Source organism: Drosophila willistoni, unplaced genomic scaffold (assembly GCF_018902025.1).
Source record: "Drosophila willistoni isolate 14030-0811.24 unplaced genomic scaffold, UCI_dwil_1.1 Seg169, whole genome shotgun sequence".
In the NCBI taxonomy this organism is placed as follows: Eukaryota; Metazoa; Arthropoda; class Insecta; order Diptera; family Drosophilidae; genus Drosophila; species Drosophila willistoni.
The window spans coordinates 4,825,444-4,844,541 of NW_025814128.1; the positions used below are offsets into that span (position 1 = coordinate 4,825,444).

The following is a 19,098-nucleotide window of genomic DNA, read 5'->3' on the forward strand; positions in this document are numbered from 1 at the left end:
TAGAAAATGATGGAAGAAGAACAAATTGTAGTAAAAAGCGAAATAATATTTTGTTTGTGTATTGATGAATTGAGTTGCAGGGAAAGAAATTTAAAAATGTAAAGATATTATTGCCAAGGACTGCAAGGGTATATAAACTTCGGCATAGCCGAAGTTAGCTTCTTGGATTGGACCGTCTGGGACGGTCACTTAGTCGCATCATGCTCAACAGCAGAGGCCCTAATCAGAGACGGCGCCTGTTACTCATGAACGTCTTGAAGTCCACTATTCTCTATGGGGCACCAGCCTGGGCTAAAGCTTTGACGGTCAAAAGACGCATAGAGAGCACATATCGTCTTGCTGCGTTGAGGGTGTGTTGCGGCTTTCGCACAATATTAGACGATGCCGCTCTTGTTGTAGCAGGTATGACGCCCATCGACCTGCTAGCAAATAAAGCACAACGCATCTTTGACACATTAGGCTCATTCCCGACCTGAAAATGTGATTGCAGCGGAAGCACGGCGAGGTAATATTTGAGCTGACATAGATACTCAGTGGCCAAGGATGCTTCGGGGAATATCTTAGCAGGTTTGGTCACTAGGCAAGGACATGTAGAGTTTGACGCAGAAAGGCAGACGGCCGAAATACTCTGTGGTGAGCCGCTATCATTACGGAATCTGGTGGCACTGATGACATTGTACCAGCGAAATATTTTTTCACTCAGTGCAAACTGAGAGTACAACCTTTTTATTTGTTGGCAAACTGTTTTTTTCAATAAAAAGCATTATATGATTACTGCAGGATTTATGCACACGTCCCGTGGATATCGATAGAAAAAAATTACTCCCTATTTGAGATGCGCTAAGATGTTTTTTGTTCGCTAGATTACATATTCGGTTGTCAATCAATGTTGGGCTATCAGAAAGAGGGTTTTAGTTTCCCGGTCTTTTAGTCACAGTGTTTTTTTTCGCAACCATGTTCTGCAATTTTGCTAATTGAGATCCCCACATCACGCAGTGCCACAATTCTTCCACGCTCTTGACCGGATAAGAGTGAGTAACTTGGCTCTTTTATTAACAACAAAATAAATTATTTACCAATGGCAACTAATCGGATAATACCTGAAGTCACCTTTTTAGGTCAAATGTTTGAAACGCACAGAAGTAGACGTTTCTGACTGCATAAAGTATATATATTCTTGATCAGCATGAGAAGCTGACTCGATATAACCATGTCCGCCTGTCCGTCAGCCATCTTAAGAGCTATCGGGATGAAATTTTTTTTTTGTGGGTCTTTTTATTACCCGGGTAAGATAAAGTATGAAAATCATCAGGATCGGACTACTATATCATATAGTTCTAGAAGAAACATTTTTGCGGAAATTGGAGTATCCCAATGAAATTTGGCAATATGATAGTATTGGACATAAAACCTCAGACCCCTCAGACCTCAAACCTTAAATCTGATCGGATAAATAGAACACAAGTTACAGTCAATATAAATCAAGCGGCTCAAGCGCTGCCTACTACGTCATCATCAAATCCACAGAGCACATCATACACACACAGACACAACCCTACATGAACTGTACGTGTATGCGTGCCGTGCTTTGCTAAGGGAATGATTGAAGAAAAAATTTTAGTAAAAAAAGAGTAATAATGTTTATTTGTGTATTTATGAATTAAGTTGTCGGAAATTTAAAAATGTAAAAATATTATTTCCAAGGACTGCAAGGGTATAAAAATTAAGTAGAAGTTAGCTTCTTTGATATTTTTTTCTTAATTTTAAAATATTTAACAAAATGTATTATTAAAAGTATTAATTTCATATGCTTATCTACGCACATATGAAAACGAAGCAATTTGCCACATTTACTTACAGAAGTCAATGCTAGCTTCTAGAAAATAAAGTAACTAGAAAACCCTGTGATACTTTTTCAAAATTCTTTGGTCATTGCTGAAGCACATCAAAACGAAAATATAGGAGGAAAAGAGAAAACGATAAACTGAATTTTTGGACAAAATAATAATAAGTCTTCGTCCTACTTATTTATTGTCCGCACCTTACTTCAGTCTTAATATAGCTGATACACTGATACAACCACCACCTGAACAGAATACCGACTATAATGTAATTAAAAAACTTTGAATAGAATTAACTAATAAAGTTCCAAAGACCAAATTTTAGTACGCCCGGTCACTAAAAAGTATCTTTTTAGTGCAACTAAAATGGTTTAAAAACTGGTTAGAATCAATATCGAAAAATTCAATTTGATTGATACAAGTGGTGCTATTTATATTTATATAAAATATACAATCAACATATGAATGGTTGAAAAAAATATCGTGAAAGCTAACATAGGCTATATTGAAGTGTATTCTTGCTGTTTTTGGCAATAATGTTTTTAAATGTTTGCTGTGCTTGAAGGCATTTAAGCTCCCATTCTATCTCTTTCAATTTCAGTATACTCGCTCTTTCAATTCTCCTTTACAAGCAGATTGTATGTGTACATACACTTATCAGGGATCACGTATGCACATGCAGTTTATGTAGCGTTGCTTCTGAGGTGATGTATAATAACTTGTGAATGGGGATTCCAGTTCTAGGGAGAACAATAATAACCCATCTTCATTTTTTGAGTTCAAAATATGTACTAATTTTATTCACTCAACACTTTGAGTATATGTATCAATTCTTAGAATTTATGAGACAATTTTTTTAAAGAAATACTTTACTTTAATTATATTTACCGTATATTACATATACCGTTCCTATATTCTCAAATGTTTACCACAGCGTGTGGACGCGTTTTGCTTTGGTTTTAAGCAAACTTGTCATATTTTTCTTCATGACCCAATTTTGTTTTCAAATTTCATCCCAAGAGCTTTCCCATTGGCGGAGTACAATGGAAAAGTACCGACAAACGGACTGACGGACATGACTATATCAACTAGTATATATATATACTTTATGGTTTTTTGCTCGCACTTTCATGTATTTTGCTATAATGAGAGGTTTGTTTATATTCTTATTATTTTAACTGTGTTATTTCTATGTATGTATATATGTACATATGTACATACATATGTCCACAAAAAGTTATTTAAAAACCACAAAAAACAAGAACAAGACTACAGTACATTTTTATCGATGTGGCGCTGTTTGATCCGAACAAAACTGGATTTCGTCGGAAAACGCTAGTATTTTCTTATTTTTTTACTTTAGATTTAAGCATACGTAAACATACATGTTTACGTATTCGTTGGCGATATCACAGTTGTACACATCTAATGTGAATAAGAAAACCATGCGCACACGTATGCTTGCATGAATACATACTTATAGATGTACATTTATTGATTTTTCTTTGCCGTCTTGGATTTCGCTCGTCTATTTAGTGAGTCAGCATTATATAATTGTATTTTGTTGATATTGCATGATTTTAATTTTTGTGATAGACTTACTTTTATACATATGTATGTATATATGTATGTATGTATAAAGTTGATGAAAAATACGCAAATATGCATTCATCGAGTTTTTGGGTTCTCATCTTTATAGTAGGTATAGAAAGGCATTAAAAAAGCCTTTTAGCAAGAAGATTTTAAATACTCGTTGGTATAATTAAGAGATAAATATTCAATAAACTGTTAATTACTATTGTTAATACTCTAAATTAGAGTTTTCGGTAAATAAATTTAGCAAATACATATGTAGGTCAAATACAGCAGGATGACAACATACTATAGAACTGCAATTTGAGCAGGATCAATCAAACCTCAAAAACTCTGATCATTCCGCTCAACAGCTTTGTTACAACATGTTTACTCCACTGTCCCACTTAAAACGAAAAAATCATACAGGGCAGTCGAAGAGTAAGATCGTGAACAAATACATATACGATTAGTCATTCGGACCAAAAGCAAAAGGTTCGATCCGGTAAATCAAGGAAATTTTAGAAAGCATTTAATATAAAATTGGTTAAACTTTAAAAAAAATCAACGACCCTAAATTACCCTATAAATGAAATAACAAAAATAATACAAAAATTTTCAATTTGTGGCCGAGGAAATGCCCATCTTCAGAATAATTCACATGTATTTTGTTTCCCAAATTATTATAACCTAAGGGGGCCTTCAGAAAATCGTTTTTTTTTTTGGCACGGTACGATTATTGTGGCACGATAATTTTACACACTACTTTAGTAAACATTCCAAATTTGGTGGCTGTACCTTTGTAGTCTCCAAGATCTAGGTGTTGATACAGACGGACGGACATGTCTAGATCAACTCAGCTGTTGATGCTGATCAAGAAAACTTTATGGGGTCGGAAAAGCTTCCTGCCTGTTACATAATTTTTGGCGACCTTAATATACCATTACACCTATAGGTGCATGATATAAAATTCAAAAGTCTTTCATTTGGTACAGCAATTAAGGGTTATTCTATGGTATTGACAATTGAGACACATTTGGTCTCGACGATTAGCAAAAGAATACAAAATCCTCTAGTTAAAACGGCAGATAGTTTTCATACCCCAAAATTTTGATAAGATCGGATAAATAAAACACCAGTCAATATACATCGTCTTTGTTTGAACGCTGTCGAGAATGCTGTCGAGAACGCTTACAGTATTCTTTTGAGCCATTGGTCGGAATCAACAGAAATGACACATACAGACGCCACCCTACATAAACTGCATGTACATGCGTGTTCCCCGATAACACATACATGCTTGCAAAGGAGATAGTAAGAAAGGGGTACAGCGAAATTGAAAGCGATAGACTGAGAAACACAAAAAGAGTTTAAAACATTTAATATTTAAAACCTTACCTGCTCCGTAAGTGTATTTTAAAATTTTTTCTTTTCTTATTAGTTAAACTAACTGCACAAAAAAACAAACTGTAAATAGTTCAATGTAGGCCAAAACAAATGCGAAAGGCAAGGAATTTAAAATATACAACTGTGCTACTTTAAAATGAAGGAGAAGTTGCAATATATGCCCATACAAACGTCTGATCAGACCAGGAGTGAAAAGGAAGGTGTAAAATTTGAAATCTTTTTTTTTTTAAAGTGGATAGAGAACTAAATATTATATAGCTACCTGAACGAACAAGTCGCTGGTTATCCTAGAAGGATAAAATCGCGTCCAAAGTCGGATAAGGTTGGCTAGACTCATGTATGCAACGAAGGATTAAAGATTTCAGATTTCTAACAGCCCCATAGCATTTAGTACATAAATAACAAAATTTACTGGCACTGGTATATGAGCAGGGTATAGATAAGTTACTCGCTAATTTAGTGGACAAAATATGTTTTGCCATGTACACTAAAGAGCTGCATGAATGGTAAACCAGAGGGCCGGGGCTAACTTCGACCTCGTCAAAATTTGTATACCCTTGCAACGTTTTTGGTAACTTTTTTCTTACCCTTAGCCATCAAAGTAGAAAAACGTTTTGTCAAAAAAGGCTAATGTTTGCGAAAGAACGGCCTACAATCTTAGCATAGGAAATAACGAAAATATTGATCTAAGTCACTGTTTTCCACCGATCGTTCCTATGGAAGCTATTCGATATAGTTACCCGATCTTGATCAAATTTGGTGCAGTCATTAATAGTCTAAACTGAGAAATATAAATTTTTATGGCAATTGCTTCAAAAGTAACGATGTTATTGACCAAAGTCACGGTTTTCGACCGATCGATCTTATGCGAGCTATATGATATAGTCACCCGATCTTGATCAAAATTGGTACAGTCGTTTATATGTGTAATTAACTCACCAATATTAAATTTCATGACAATAGCTCAGAAAATAACGAAGTTATTAAGAAAAGTCACTGTTCGTGACTTGGCCGTTTGTATGGGAGCTATATGATATAGTGATCCGATCCGGCTGAATCCGAGATATACAACGCCTGCAGTATATACAAGCCTACATGCAAAATTTCAGCTCTGTAGCTCCAACGGTCTAGGAGAAGTTTGCATTGATCCAGACGGACGGACGGACGGACATGGCTATTTGAACTCGTCGCTTCGCGCTGATCAAGAATATCTATACTTTATATGGGCTTCCTTCTATGCATTGCACACTTATGACCAAAATTAATATACCCTGCTTGTAAGGGTATTAAAAGGCACACTCGAATTAACAACGCTGAAAATGAGTTGATTTGAATTGAATGCCAAACGGCATGGATTTGAGTGAATGAATACGCTCGTGAAATACTCGGTCGCACAACATTTAAGTTAAAAATGACGAATTGCATGAGAGAGAATGCCGAAGAATTATTGAATGCCGATTCAATTCATTCGAACGCCAAACATACATACAAACAAATATGTAACAATCAAAGAAAAACAAAAACTTTGAAATAAGCTTCCACATAAATATGTGCATACAATTACGCTTATCACAATCGTCTCTTTCTTTTTCTCTGTCGTTGTGCGATGTTCAAAATGTGTATAAATAGAATAATTCGAGTGTCTTCGGCAGTTCTAAATTTTTCATTCGGCTTTACGCCTCATTCATTCCAATTCACTCCACTGTGTGACATTGGTTATGACTCACAGCACAGAACAACATTCATAAACATTCAATTCATTGTGTGCGTCTCACTCACTTCATTCAATTCTATTCGAATGCATTGATTTAAACGTATGTACGTTCTGAGTAAAGTCATGCAGCTCTCTAATGTATACCTGAAACAATATAACCTCACAACTATTTTTTGTCATTTACATACACACATGGGCAGATAAATAGGTGTCAGTCTGAGGATTTGAAAATTGATGTGACAAGTTCTACAATCAGAAAATTCTCAAAGATTCGTAATACAAATTCGAGAGACAAATTTACAAAATATTGCTTGAAGTACTTACATTCGGCTGAATTAGTTTGGTACTGATGCTGTGTAGAATTCTGGATGTAAAAAATGCCGTTTATGTTCAGAAAAAAGAAACAAATTATCGCGAAGACATGTGAATATTCACGATATTAAATATATTCAGCAAATCTTAATACAATATTCGACCAGTGTTGCCATATTGGCTTATTTTAAGCTAGATTTAGCTTATTTTAAAATCAAATAGCTTGGAAAACAATTAGAATGCTTACAGCTTGATATATAGCTTATTTTAAATTTCGTTTAGCTTATTTTGGCTTAAAAAAATTTAGAACAAAACAAGTTTTGTTTTTTGATTGTATTGTAAGTTTTGGTGATTTTTATCGATAAATCGGACAAAAATAAATATTGTCAAAACTAATTTGCGCATCAAAATGTGGTTTGTTTTTGAAATGTTAAATTATATAATATATACTAAGTACTGCGACGTCTGACAAAAAAGTACGTGGAAGAAATTAAATCATCCGCCAAATATGAGGAATCAGTAAATGAAGTTGATGAAATTAGTTCCTTACTTTTATAAAATTAAAAGATCATTTATTTTGGTTTTTTTATGGGTAGCTTAATTTTGAGCTTTTTTTTATACCCTTGCAAGAGGATATTATAAAATTGGTCAGATGTTTGTAACGCACAGAAGGAGACGCTTCCGACCCCATAAAGTATATATATTCGTGATCAGCATGAGAAGCTGAGTCGATATAGCCATGTCCGTCCGTCCGTCTGTGCAAATCAACTTCACGCCGCCATCTTAAGAGCTATCGGGATGAAACTTGATATTTATGCTACTTATAGACCGCAGCAGATAAAGTATGAAAATTGTCAGGATTGGACCACTATATCATATAGCTCTGGCAGAAACATTTTCGTAAAAATTGGAGTATCCCCATGAAATTTACTAATATGATAGTTTTGGATATATATATAGTTTGGATATATTTGAATATATATGTTTTATTTAACATCAGATCACGAAATTTCAATCAGATCGGATAAATATAACACAAGTTACAGTCAATATAAATCGGCTCTACTACGTCATTGAATGAAACCCACAGAGCAGCTGAGCACACGCATACACACACAGTCGCAAACCCTATTCTCGCAGCGGCAATTCTAGCTTTTTTGGGAAAATGTAGAAGACACTATAAAGTTATGGAACGAAGTAGTAAAATACTGGGATTCTGGGGAATGAATTGGTTTAATGAATTGCCTTCAGTTGCTCTGCAAATACTGCCACTTCCTTGGTCAAATGCCGAAGCTGAGAGGATTTTTAGCCAGGGAAATTTTGTTAAGCCCAAAAGCTAAAATTTACTATAATATTGAATTTGGTAAATATTAGATAGATTTGGTATCAAACGAAAGAGTAAAATTCCACGAACACGACCTCAGGTGCGCTTTGGCGATTTATTATGTAGTTTTTGTGCAATCAACAAAAGAAAAATCATGTTTTTAGCGGGTTTATAGCTAAAAGTAGCTTTTTCCGGCTAAACGAAGCTGTCAAATTTTGAGATAGCGTTGCCAGATGCCAAATGTCGGATACTTGAATACGCGCGCTGTTTGAAACTTTTGTTCGCACTATTCTCAACAATCGAAAATACTGTTGAGTTTACATTATTTCTTGATTTTAGAGAACAAATATAGTTCAGAATACAATATTCGGCTGCCAGAGCAGCAGAATATTCCTTAATTTTATAATTTAGAGTAAAATATTTAGCTGCCAGGGCGGTCAAACAACGCTCCAAATAAAAAATAGCATTTGCCAACACTGAAATCTAGCTTCAACCGATTTTTTCACTTCTCAACACTGAAATCTCGACTAGCTTAAGTAAATATTTACCGTTATTTTTTATATAGCGCGTTGTTTAACCGCCCTGGCAGCCAAATATTTTACTCTGAATTGTTGAATTAGGGAATTGCTCTGGCAGCCGAATATTGAATTCTGAACTATATTTGTTCTCTAAAATCAAGAAAAAATGTAAACTCAACAATATTTTCGTTTGTTGAGAATAGTGCGAGCAAAAGTTTCAAAAGCCCGAGTATTCGAGTATCCGAATGAAAAAACAATACATATATAAAAATCAGTTTGTTTTTCACTTTTTCAGTTTTTTAGCTTGGGTCGACATACAACTTGTAATCTCATACATATGTACATACAGACATACATATGTATGTATGTATTCTAATCAACAAGTGACTCCAGTAGTAATCATACTGTAATATTCATACATAGATAAACACACGTACATATGTAAATTGCATAGCATTACATATTTTCATTATGGCACAAATTAATAAATATGTATATAAAATATTCATACTACATACAAATATGAACATATGCATATGTACATTTAGTACGTTGAGTCGAAACTTGCCTTGTTTGGATTTGTGATGACGACACAGATGGAGGAGAAGATAATCGCAGATCTACTTCTTTCACCGTTAACGTACCCGGCACAACAATGGCCTTAGAGTTCGATTCAGTACAAAATGCAAAATTCACATAATTAGTGAAAAATATAATTAACATAATAAATACAAAGCAATTGGTTGAACGATTATCAGAAAAACGTCGCAAAGTAGATTTTTCTATATTCACATAATGATTCGGTATCCACGCTTTAAACAATTTCGTTCGAAAAGCGAAATCAAGAACACTTAAAAACTTTTGTGGCAAAGTGACATGGTTATTGTCGAAATCGATATTAAACCCTGTAGGCCGCGTCTGAATTTTGTTTACGCACTGTTCACTATTTTCCATAATATAAGCTCCGCAATATTTATTTTTATATTCCGTTTTGTTGGCACTTTAGGAAGCCCGAAAGAAATTGTGCTAGCGCACAGATAGTTCTAGCTTCTCAAGGATATAGTTGTAATATATACTAAGTGTAATCGATAGTAACCGATATACTGATGCTTCTTATTTACATATCTGCAAAAGTTTACATACTATTTCCATGCAACGAACTTACGGGGAACAGTTGCAAACAAATGAATTCCAAAGAATTTTTAAGACATACATGATTTTGGCCCGATTCCCAATCGATCCATATCCGGGGAATGGTTGGCATTAACGATTGATGAGAAATAGTGACTCCCACTAAATTTTAATTTCTGCAACTATTGTAACATACAAAAGATCAGTACTTATTCATACATATAGTTAGCAATTCATATTATTTAGCATATTTTAGACTTTAAATAGTCATAATACATTTATCTGTAGGCATGTGCCCATGTATATTCATACATAAATATCCATCGGCAGTATTGTCTATAATAAAGAATTAGTAGAATTAAATATGTAAACAATTGAGAAAAATTTCTGCATTCGTAGTTTTCATTCAATTAGTTTTATGTTATCATCAGAGTTCGATGATATGGAAAATGTCATACAAAATCGATTTTAGACAAATAAAACAATGGGCCTGATTGGACCTAAATTTTTAGCCCTTTGCAAAATTTATTTAAATGATAATGATACGATGAAAGGGCGGAATCTACAGCAATAAGAACTCCACCACCCCTACGATCAGTACGATCACGTCTAAAAATATTGAAATTAGAGGGTAAAACTGTGGCGTCAGACTACAGACATTTTAGTTTAGTATTAAGGCCTCTGACATTCTGATAGCCGACAGAGAAGAAAGTTGTTAGTTTTTTGATAGAGTAGAATAAGGAATAGATAAGGAAGGTGTGGGAATAGATGAGGAAGAAAGAGGAATAGATGGCGAAGGAATACTTGTTTTGAAATTTGAACTTTTCTATTGATTTATTGGAGACATTCAGTTTAGCCCGAATGTGGGCCATGACATCATCCGATGTAGCATCAGGGAGGAGTCTCGAAACAAAAATGTGTTTAAGTGGCACTCCCACCAATGGTTTCGGCATTGCAGGTATTGCATCAGCTACCGCATTAATTGTAGCATCAGTTGCAACAAGTGGCACTCCGACTACTATCGCTAGAATCCCTATCGGCAAAATCCATGGGTGAAAAGTTCCATTTCATCTTCCACGATCCGGCATGACTCACATCCCCATTTGAGACCCTTTTTTTGATCTAAAAGATCCTTTACCCTGCATGTAAAGCCGGCGCACTTAACATGTACTGTAGTTTTACACAACCAATAGTAAATAAAACTATTCAGGGGTGGGGCGGGCTGCAAACAATTTTTAGCCGAACAGACAGGCATTATGAGTTAATAAGATGAATTAGTAATTAAACAAATAAAAATGGGAAATGTTTTGGCATTAAAATATATAACTCATTCTGAGGTCCAGAAATAATAAGAAAGCGAGATATTGAGGCTGCACAAGGGTTAAAAAAAAAGAAAGCACTGACTAAGTGATATTGAGTCTAAATTACAGACACACAACAGACTGCAGTATGAGCGTAAATAACGGCGACGAGTGAAACGAAAACGAGAGAAAAAAAGTTAAAGAGCGCGAGCGCGGGAGCTAGAAATCACAATAACAAAAACACTGCAACAAGAACTCACAGAAATTGCAAGACAACAACAAATGAGCGTTGCTTGTGATTTGCAAGAAAGAAAAAAAAAAAAGATAAAGGTGGGATAGAGAGAAAAAAAGAAAAAAAAAACCAGCAAAGGTTATAAACAGAATTAAAGTTGTTAAAAATTATTAACACAAACACACAAAAACGCAAACGAGTGATATGGTGCAAGTTAGATTTAATAATATAATATAATTTTCGATCGCGATGCCGATAAAACAAAATAAACCAGAGGGTCGGGGCTAACTTTGACCGCGTCAAAAATTGTATACCCTTGCAAGTTTTATGTGTAAAAGGTCTAATGTTTGCGAAAAAGCGGCTTAGGAAATAACGAAGTTATTGATCAAAGTCACTGTTCACCACCGATTGTTCCTATGGGAGCTATTCGATATAGTTACCCGATCTTGATCAAATTTGGTGCAGTCATTAATAGTCTAAACTGAGAAATATAAATTTTTATGGCAATTGCTTCAAAAGTAACGATGTTATTGACCAAAGTCACGGTTTTCGACCGATCGATCCTATGCGAGCTATATGATATAGTCACCCGATCTTGATCAAAATTGGAACAGTCGTTTGTTAGTGTAATAAATTCATAAATATTTAATTTGACGACAATAGCTCAGAAAATAACGAAGTTATTGAGAAAAGTCACTGTTCGTGACTTTGACGTTTGTATGGGAGTTATATGATATAGTGATCCGATCCGGCTGAATCCGAGATATACAAGCCTACATGCAAAATTTCAGCTCTTTAGCTCTTACGGTCTAGGAGGAGATCGCGTCGATCCAGACGGACGGAAGGACATAACTATTTGAACTCGTCTCGTTGTGCTGATTAAGAATGTATATACTTTATATGTTTGGAGATGCTTCCTTCTATGCATTGCACACTTCTGACCAAAATTAATATACCCTTTTTGCAAGGGTATAAAAATTATAAAATCAGTTAAAAACGCGGGAGCTTAAAAAAAACACGTCCGACTTCCTCGAGAGCGTTGATGTATATGTATTATTTTGCATTTATTGTTTACATTTTCTTACTGAATGTCAGTGAGAATATTACAAATTTTCAGTGTTGCTTTCGGACTATATCGATAAAAAAGTCAATCGAACTGTCTGAGTTAGTAATTGGCGTTGTCGGGCTAAGGAAAGCGGAGATTTCAGGGCAAAATATTTAAGAACCATTTGGTCAACTCAAAATCTGACTTAAGCAATGCTGTTAAAAGGACCTCAACGCAACCAGCACCAATCAACATTTCATTGACTCATAAGACGAATCAATCATCTTACCCAGTTTTGTTAAACACGATTGAAAAATCATAAGAGATTTTATGATTAATTATTTTCTTTTATAAATATATGTGTACCGTTGACTGACATGATTTCGAAAGAGAAATAATGCGCTCCCTTGTAATGGCAATTTTCGACTATACATTTATTTTTCTTTGTTTCACTAAAGAGGCGGAGCGGGCGAATGCGCTCCATGCAACTTACACGCTCTCGTCTCGCACCCAACTTCAACATCAAGCGACGACACAAGCAATACACATAAAGCCTTAAAAAAACGACAAGGATGCAACTTGTGAATCGCTTAACTTTAGGTTGACGTTGACGACCCTGATTACGCCGTCCAGCGCGACGCTTGTGGCCACCACTCATCCAGCGGTGGATTGTCCTCTGCGACGATGCTGAGGTCTCCCACGGCGCGATTGGGTCTCCGATCATTTGGAGCCCTTGCATCGCTGCCAGAACGCATGCTTGAGCGACGAGACAACCCGCCAACTATCGGCGGTCCTCCGACCAACAGGTGCCCCTTTGTTATGGTCTCGCTGTCGTTCGGGTCCTGGCCTCGACTCCCTATAGACTTTCGAAGTACGTCGCTCTTGGCGGTATGAACGCGAATTCTCATTTCGTCGCGTTGTCGCAGTTGACCGCTCGGAGTAATTCTCTCCGGCCGTTGAACCTTTGGAAAGCCATAAGAAATGTGTTAGTAAAGTTAAATCAGACACTAATTCTAAATGAACCGCTTTAGAAGAAAAGCAAACAAAAAGTGCAATAAAATCTTCTCCTCGCCTTCCTCGAATTTTTAATGTTATTTGTACTAGACCACAAAAATCTACGCTGCAAATGCTGAATGGGCTTTTTAACTCTGTCTGCTAGCAAATTTCCCATTATTTGCGTCACAAGACGTGGCTTGTATTTCAAACATAATACACAAGACCTCACTGCAGTTTTTTTAAGCGTTAACAACCATCAGCTGTTCACCTAGGGTGCTCACTAAAGCTTTTGGGCCAACGTGACAATTCGATAAATGGAGATGACGGACTTAGCTTCGAACAAATTGCGAGCGTGTTGATAAAATGAGCGGAAATATCGCATCATATGCAATAGGAGCGTTTACAAGTCGCCCCCCAACTCTCAACAACACTTTGGCGCTCTTACGAACCCTTTCAATATCTTCTCGAAATTCTTTAATTTGCAATATTTCAATAATTTTATGAAATGACTCTTTTCGCTCTGATGGTGATGGAATCACATTATATAACGCGGTCGATTTGTTTTTACATCTAGTTGTACATGCTGGTTGGTAGGCCACTCACGTTGAGATTTACTAAGAAACTCAGGATCTTTTAACCAAATCAATTAATTCATCAATATCACAACCTTGTGATACTACGTCAGCTGGGTTTTGTTTTGTTGGCACATGACGCCAAACTACGTTCTCTGACCATTCTTGAATTTCAGCCACCCTGTTCGAAACGAACGTAGCCAGTGTCGATGGGTGTGACTGTATCCAATGTAGAGTTATTTCCGAATCCGACCAAAGGAATGCACGCTTAATTGGTATCTTTATGATATTACTGATTCGGTGATAGAGATCTGCGAAAAGGTGAGCGGCACACGGCTCAAGCCTAGGTAATATTTTCCATTCCGCAGTTTTGACCCGAACGTAGATACAACAGCCATATGCTCTCATTGAGGCATCAGCAAATCCATGAATCTCTATCGGTGCATGAGGAATCGTGAAAATTTTATTTTCTTTAGATTTACTTTAGATGCTTTTAATTCGTTCCATGCTGTCTCTAAATTCATTGAAATTGATTCTTCTCATTCAAGTCCCTTGAGCCACAGCTCCTGCATTAAGATTTTTCCTCTAATAATTAGGGGACACACAAAACCTAACGGATCAAATAAACGAGATGTCATAGAGAGAATGTTCCGTTTTTTCACTCGGAGGCTCATGAGTCATCGGACTGGAATTGGAATACGTCTTCCTCAGGTAACCAAACAACACCAAGTGCCTTGGTGTAATCTGATTCTGAAATTGTTATCGGCGTTGCTGTGCAGAGACTTTAGAACAGTTTGAGAACCATTTGGTCAACTTAAAACCTGTTTTAAACAATCACTGTGATACTTAATTGTTAGAAGGTCCTCAACGCAACCAGCACCAGTTAACAAGTCATCAACATAAAAATCGTGCCTGTTAACTTCAGCAGCTTTTGGATGTGATCATCTCACCAAGCTTTGACAAGCTGAGCTGGCGTCTCACAGTTGCAAAGAACAATTTCTTCATGATCGCTGTTGGCAAAAATGTGGTAGTTTTTGCGACCTTTGTGTTGTTATCTTAAAATGCTATCAGGTTTCAGGTCATTTGTTCCAAATAAAAATATAACGTAGTTGAATAGGGATTCCGGGCGAAGGAAAATAACCCAATCTTCATTCGTTGAATTCAAATTATGAACTGATTTTATTTACAAAAGTACGGTGTTTATATAGGAAATCTTAGGCTCTAGGAGGTAACAATTGTTCTTAAGGAGATCTTATTCTAGTACGACTCACACCCACGTGTTCGGGGGTTGAACAATTATTATTATTTTAGGCACGGCGTCGGCCACTTTACATCCTGCCGTTGTGATCCTTTGGGTTAGTTTACAATTACAAGTGTTTTTCCCACAACGCGTGTGCCAAAGTACAGTTGTATTATATTTTCTTTAGTGCATCTGATCTGGTGAAGACGCTCCAGATGAACACGATGTATATTCTTAAACAGTAGTTTTTAAATTTATTTCTTTTCCGATATATTTCGGTTGCGCAGCGGCAACCGTCTTCAGGGCATCTACAATAAAATACAAGAACATTTAACAAATATGTGACACTTAACAAAAATTTTTGTAACATACATTATTTAACACGTTTACATTGTTTAACACGGCACCGTTTGACGTGGAGTTAAGAACTAATTCTTTTCAAGTAAAGTGTGCTGTTTTTGGTGTGTCTAAGTAATGTCTCATTTAATAGCCAGATTTGGGAAATCCTAGTTTTTAATTTCGATTTGATCGTCCCTATGTTATCTTATTGCACGGTATGTTTCCTTGTCCATTGCATGGAATTTTGTATATTACATTGGTTCTATTTGTCATCTCTATCTTGGATTTTGTTTTTTTGAATATATGTTTGAGGGTATTGTCAGGTTTATGTGCTATTTTTATTCCATCTTTGTCAGAACAATCCGAATGTGATAGTCTCTCTGATAATTTGGGTACATAAGTGACCGATATGTAGGTTTTTTTTTAAAAGCTGTGGCTTCTTAGTTTTGTCAAGGGGGGATTTATGTTTTTTGAATAATGTCCTGATTACGTTATCCGGAAAATCGTTGTCCTTTAATATATTTATTATTTCCTTCTTCTTTTCTTCATGGTATATTTTATCCGAAATGTTCAGCATCCGTTGGATACAGCTCCTTGCTGTATTTATTATCATCGTTTTAAGGTGTTTTGAGTTGAAATTGATGATTCGTCCTGTTGAAAATGATATATGTATGCAATCTGTTGTGGAATTGGTCGTGGTTGTATTATTTATTTTGTATTGTAGAGCTTTGTTATTTTAGGCACGTTTTTTTTCGCCATCGTTTTTTATAAGAGTGAGACCATCTCTTTCTTTGAACAAAAAGATAAATTGACTTATATGCTAGATTCAAGAACAGAAATGGTATTTTTCGGTAACTAGCTTCAATACAAAAAAATTTATATTTTCTGCGACATAATTCCGCTCCCTAGTGTTGAACCAAGTCTTCAGCACGATCCGTTATGTCGCGGGATTCCAGTCCTCATCTGCATAGGTTTCTCACTGGCCGACGATAAGTGTATTTTGTTGTTTTTATGTCTGCTACTCTCACTATTCCATCTTCTCCTGGGGGTGTTTTGAGTACTATTCCAATTGGCCATTCACCTTTTACTACGACGAGTTCCTTCTTATGTCGTTTTGCTTTTAAGTTTTCTATAAATCTTACCAGTGCTCTTACCAGTTTTGTGAACTTCAAAATTCTATTTTCAAGTATTTTAAATGGACGCTCGAATTGGCGAACCAGCATCATAAGCCCAGTTTCAATTGGTGCCTTTAATTTTGGCTGTGGCCACATCTTTTTATCCAATCCAAGAAAGGCTGGACCTTGTTGCCATCTGTCTGTGGCAATTTTATGGGAAAATCTCTTGTTATGATATCAGCAATGTTTTCCATGGTTGGAACCCAATTCTATTCTGCCCTCTTGGACTTTTCACATATTTCGCTTATTCTGTTGGCTACGAAAACTTGCAGCCTTTCGTTACTGTTTATCCCGTTTGGGAGTGTACAGAACAATCTTTCATCAATTTTTAGATGTACTTCGTTTTCAATAGTTTCCGACAGTTCCTTCTGGTATGCTTTCTTTCTAAACATTTTAGTCTTTGTTCTGCCATTTGGCGACTATCGGGAAGTTTCACCATGTTCCTTATCCAGGGTAAGTTTACCTGATATTGTCCATTTACTCTTATAATAGATGAGGATACCTTGGTAATAGCCAATTTTTCTTCTGTCGATTTAGTTTTGTCCGTTGCTGGTTTACAGACACCAAATCCTTCTATGCTAAATTGGTTTTAAAGCATATCGCCAAGATGTTCTTCATCGATCTGGCAGCAAATGAAATCTGCTTCTCTTACTTTTGCTTATATCGGACCGTGTATGACCCATCCGAGTTTGGTTTTTGCCATAATCGGACCATTTGGATCTACATTTAGTATGGTTTGAGTTGTAAGGAGTGTTGAATGTCGCTGTCCAATGAGGAGATGAGGCTGAACATTCCGAATCGAGTTCAATTTTGCCATTTTTGTATATGGAAATTCTTTCTGTATAGCTTCGTAATCGATTCGTTGAGTTGGTAAATTCAAATCCTTGATAAGACGTACATTTTGAAGCTTCTAAATTTTGCTATCGCCAGTAATAGCAATATCTGCGATTTCTGACGTTTCATAATATCTAGAGGTTCTTTCAGTCCATCCAATACGGTTTAGGTTTCCCAATTATACCGACCTCACGTGCTACATTCATATCCAACATTGTGGTTGTGCTCCCATCACCGAGAAAAGCAAAAATTTCTTTTTCACCAGTTGGACCACGTAATAGCTCTGGTAACATTTTAAGAATTGCTGCTTCTTGGAGGCTTCCGCTAATAGCTTCCGGCAAGGATTGTAGATGAGACGGTTTTGCCTTATGTAGTAAGCCATGGTGATATCGTTCACAGTTTTCGATCTTGCATTGCTCACGATTATTGCATTATCCCTTATGAAACTTTAGACATGTGAAGCAGGCGTTACTTGTGCTTGGGTAATCCCATGGTTTTTTCACTCCGGGGACTCGGCCTTTCTAAATTTACTAAATTTATCTAGGGAATGCTTGTCTTCATCACAAATAAAACCCTTGCTGGTTGAGCGAGTTTGTGTAACCTTTTGTGATTGAATTTGTGATCCGAATTCCTTTTGTGCTTCATTATCTACGTTATCCATTGAGAAAATATTTTAAAATTACATTCTGCAGCTCTTAATTTTTGAGCGGTTAAAAATGATCCCCATTCTCGGATAAGACTTTCATCTAGCCACTCAATTAGGGTTGCAACCAACTTGCATTGGATGAACTTGCATTGGACAAACTCCAGCGCTGAATTGATATTTTGAACAGAGCAGTTGAACTAATGAAAGTCTTTAATTTCATATTTACATATTTTATTTCCTGTGCCATCAGTTCGAACGCCACATTTTCTGGAGCTTCGTATATGTTGTGACGAATCACAATACTCATTAGGCTAAACTACGCCCATGTAGGGCCCCTTGGTTATTCTTTTTTTATTAGCTACGCCCATGGAGGGCACATTAAAATATTCTAATATTTAAATTAACTGTAGTTCTTTTTCTTTTTGACAATCCATGCTCACAATCAACGTCTCTCTCTTTCTGGCTACCGTCTTGGCGTGGCGGCAGCGTCGACGCGTCGCGGTGAGGGCAACCTGTCAGCAGCAGACGTTGCGCTGCATGCCGACCCCAAAGAAATAGTAAAGAAATTGAAAGCGAAAGAGAGGGATGGAGATCGTGACGCGTGCCAATGCGCAAGACGCATCATATGTTTTTACCGTTAGGATATAAGTAGGCAGAGCAGGGGTGGGTTTGAACAGACACATTGCATTACGGAAAATCACTTAGGAAGTGACCATCCTAGTGCGAACATCAAGTGATAAAACAAGTAGCAGCAAAAGTACAAGGATATTTTCTAAGCAAGGATTCAATCAGGTGAGCTCATTACCCAGGTTTCCTTTTTTAGCTTCGAGTGCGGTAGGTGCCCCTTTTGCCCCATGAACAATGCTTGTTTCGAAATTAATTAACTACAAATAAAATCT

At 36.3% G+C, this 19,098-nt stretch overlaps 1 protein-coding gene across 1 annotated transcript in view; it reads right to left on the bottom strand.

Annotated features, from left to right (window-relative positions):
* The window catches only part of LOC26528995 (unextended protein), a 32,249-nt gene extending 22,498 nt beyond the window's left edge, over positions 1-9,751 (bottom strand). The window contains exon 1 of the mRNA XM_023181272.2: positions 9,257-9,751. Within this exon, the coding sequence (XP_023037040.1) occupies positions 9,257-9,642 (386 nt within the window). The 5' untranslated portion in view covers positions 9,643-9,751. The remainder of the gene's footprint in view (positions 1-9,256) is intronic.
* Between the last annotated feature and the right edge of the window lie 9,347 nt (positions 9,752-19,098).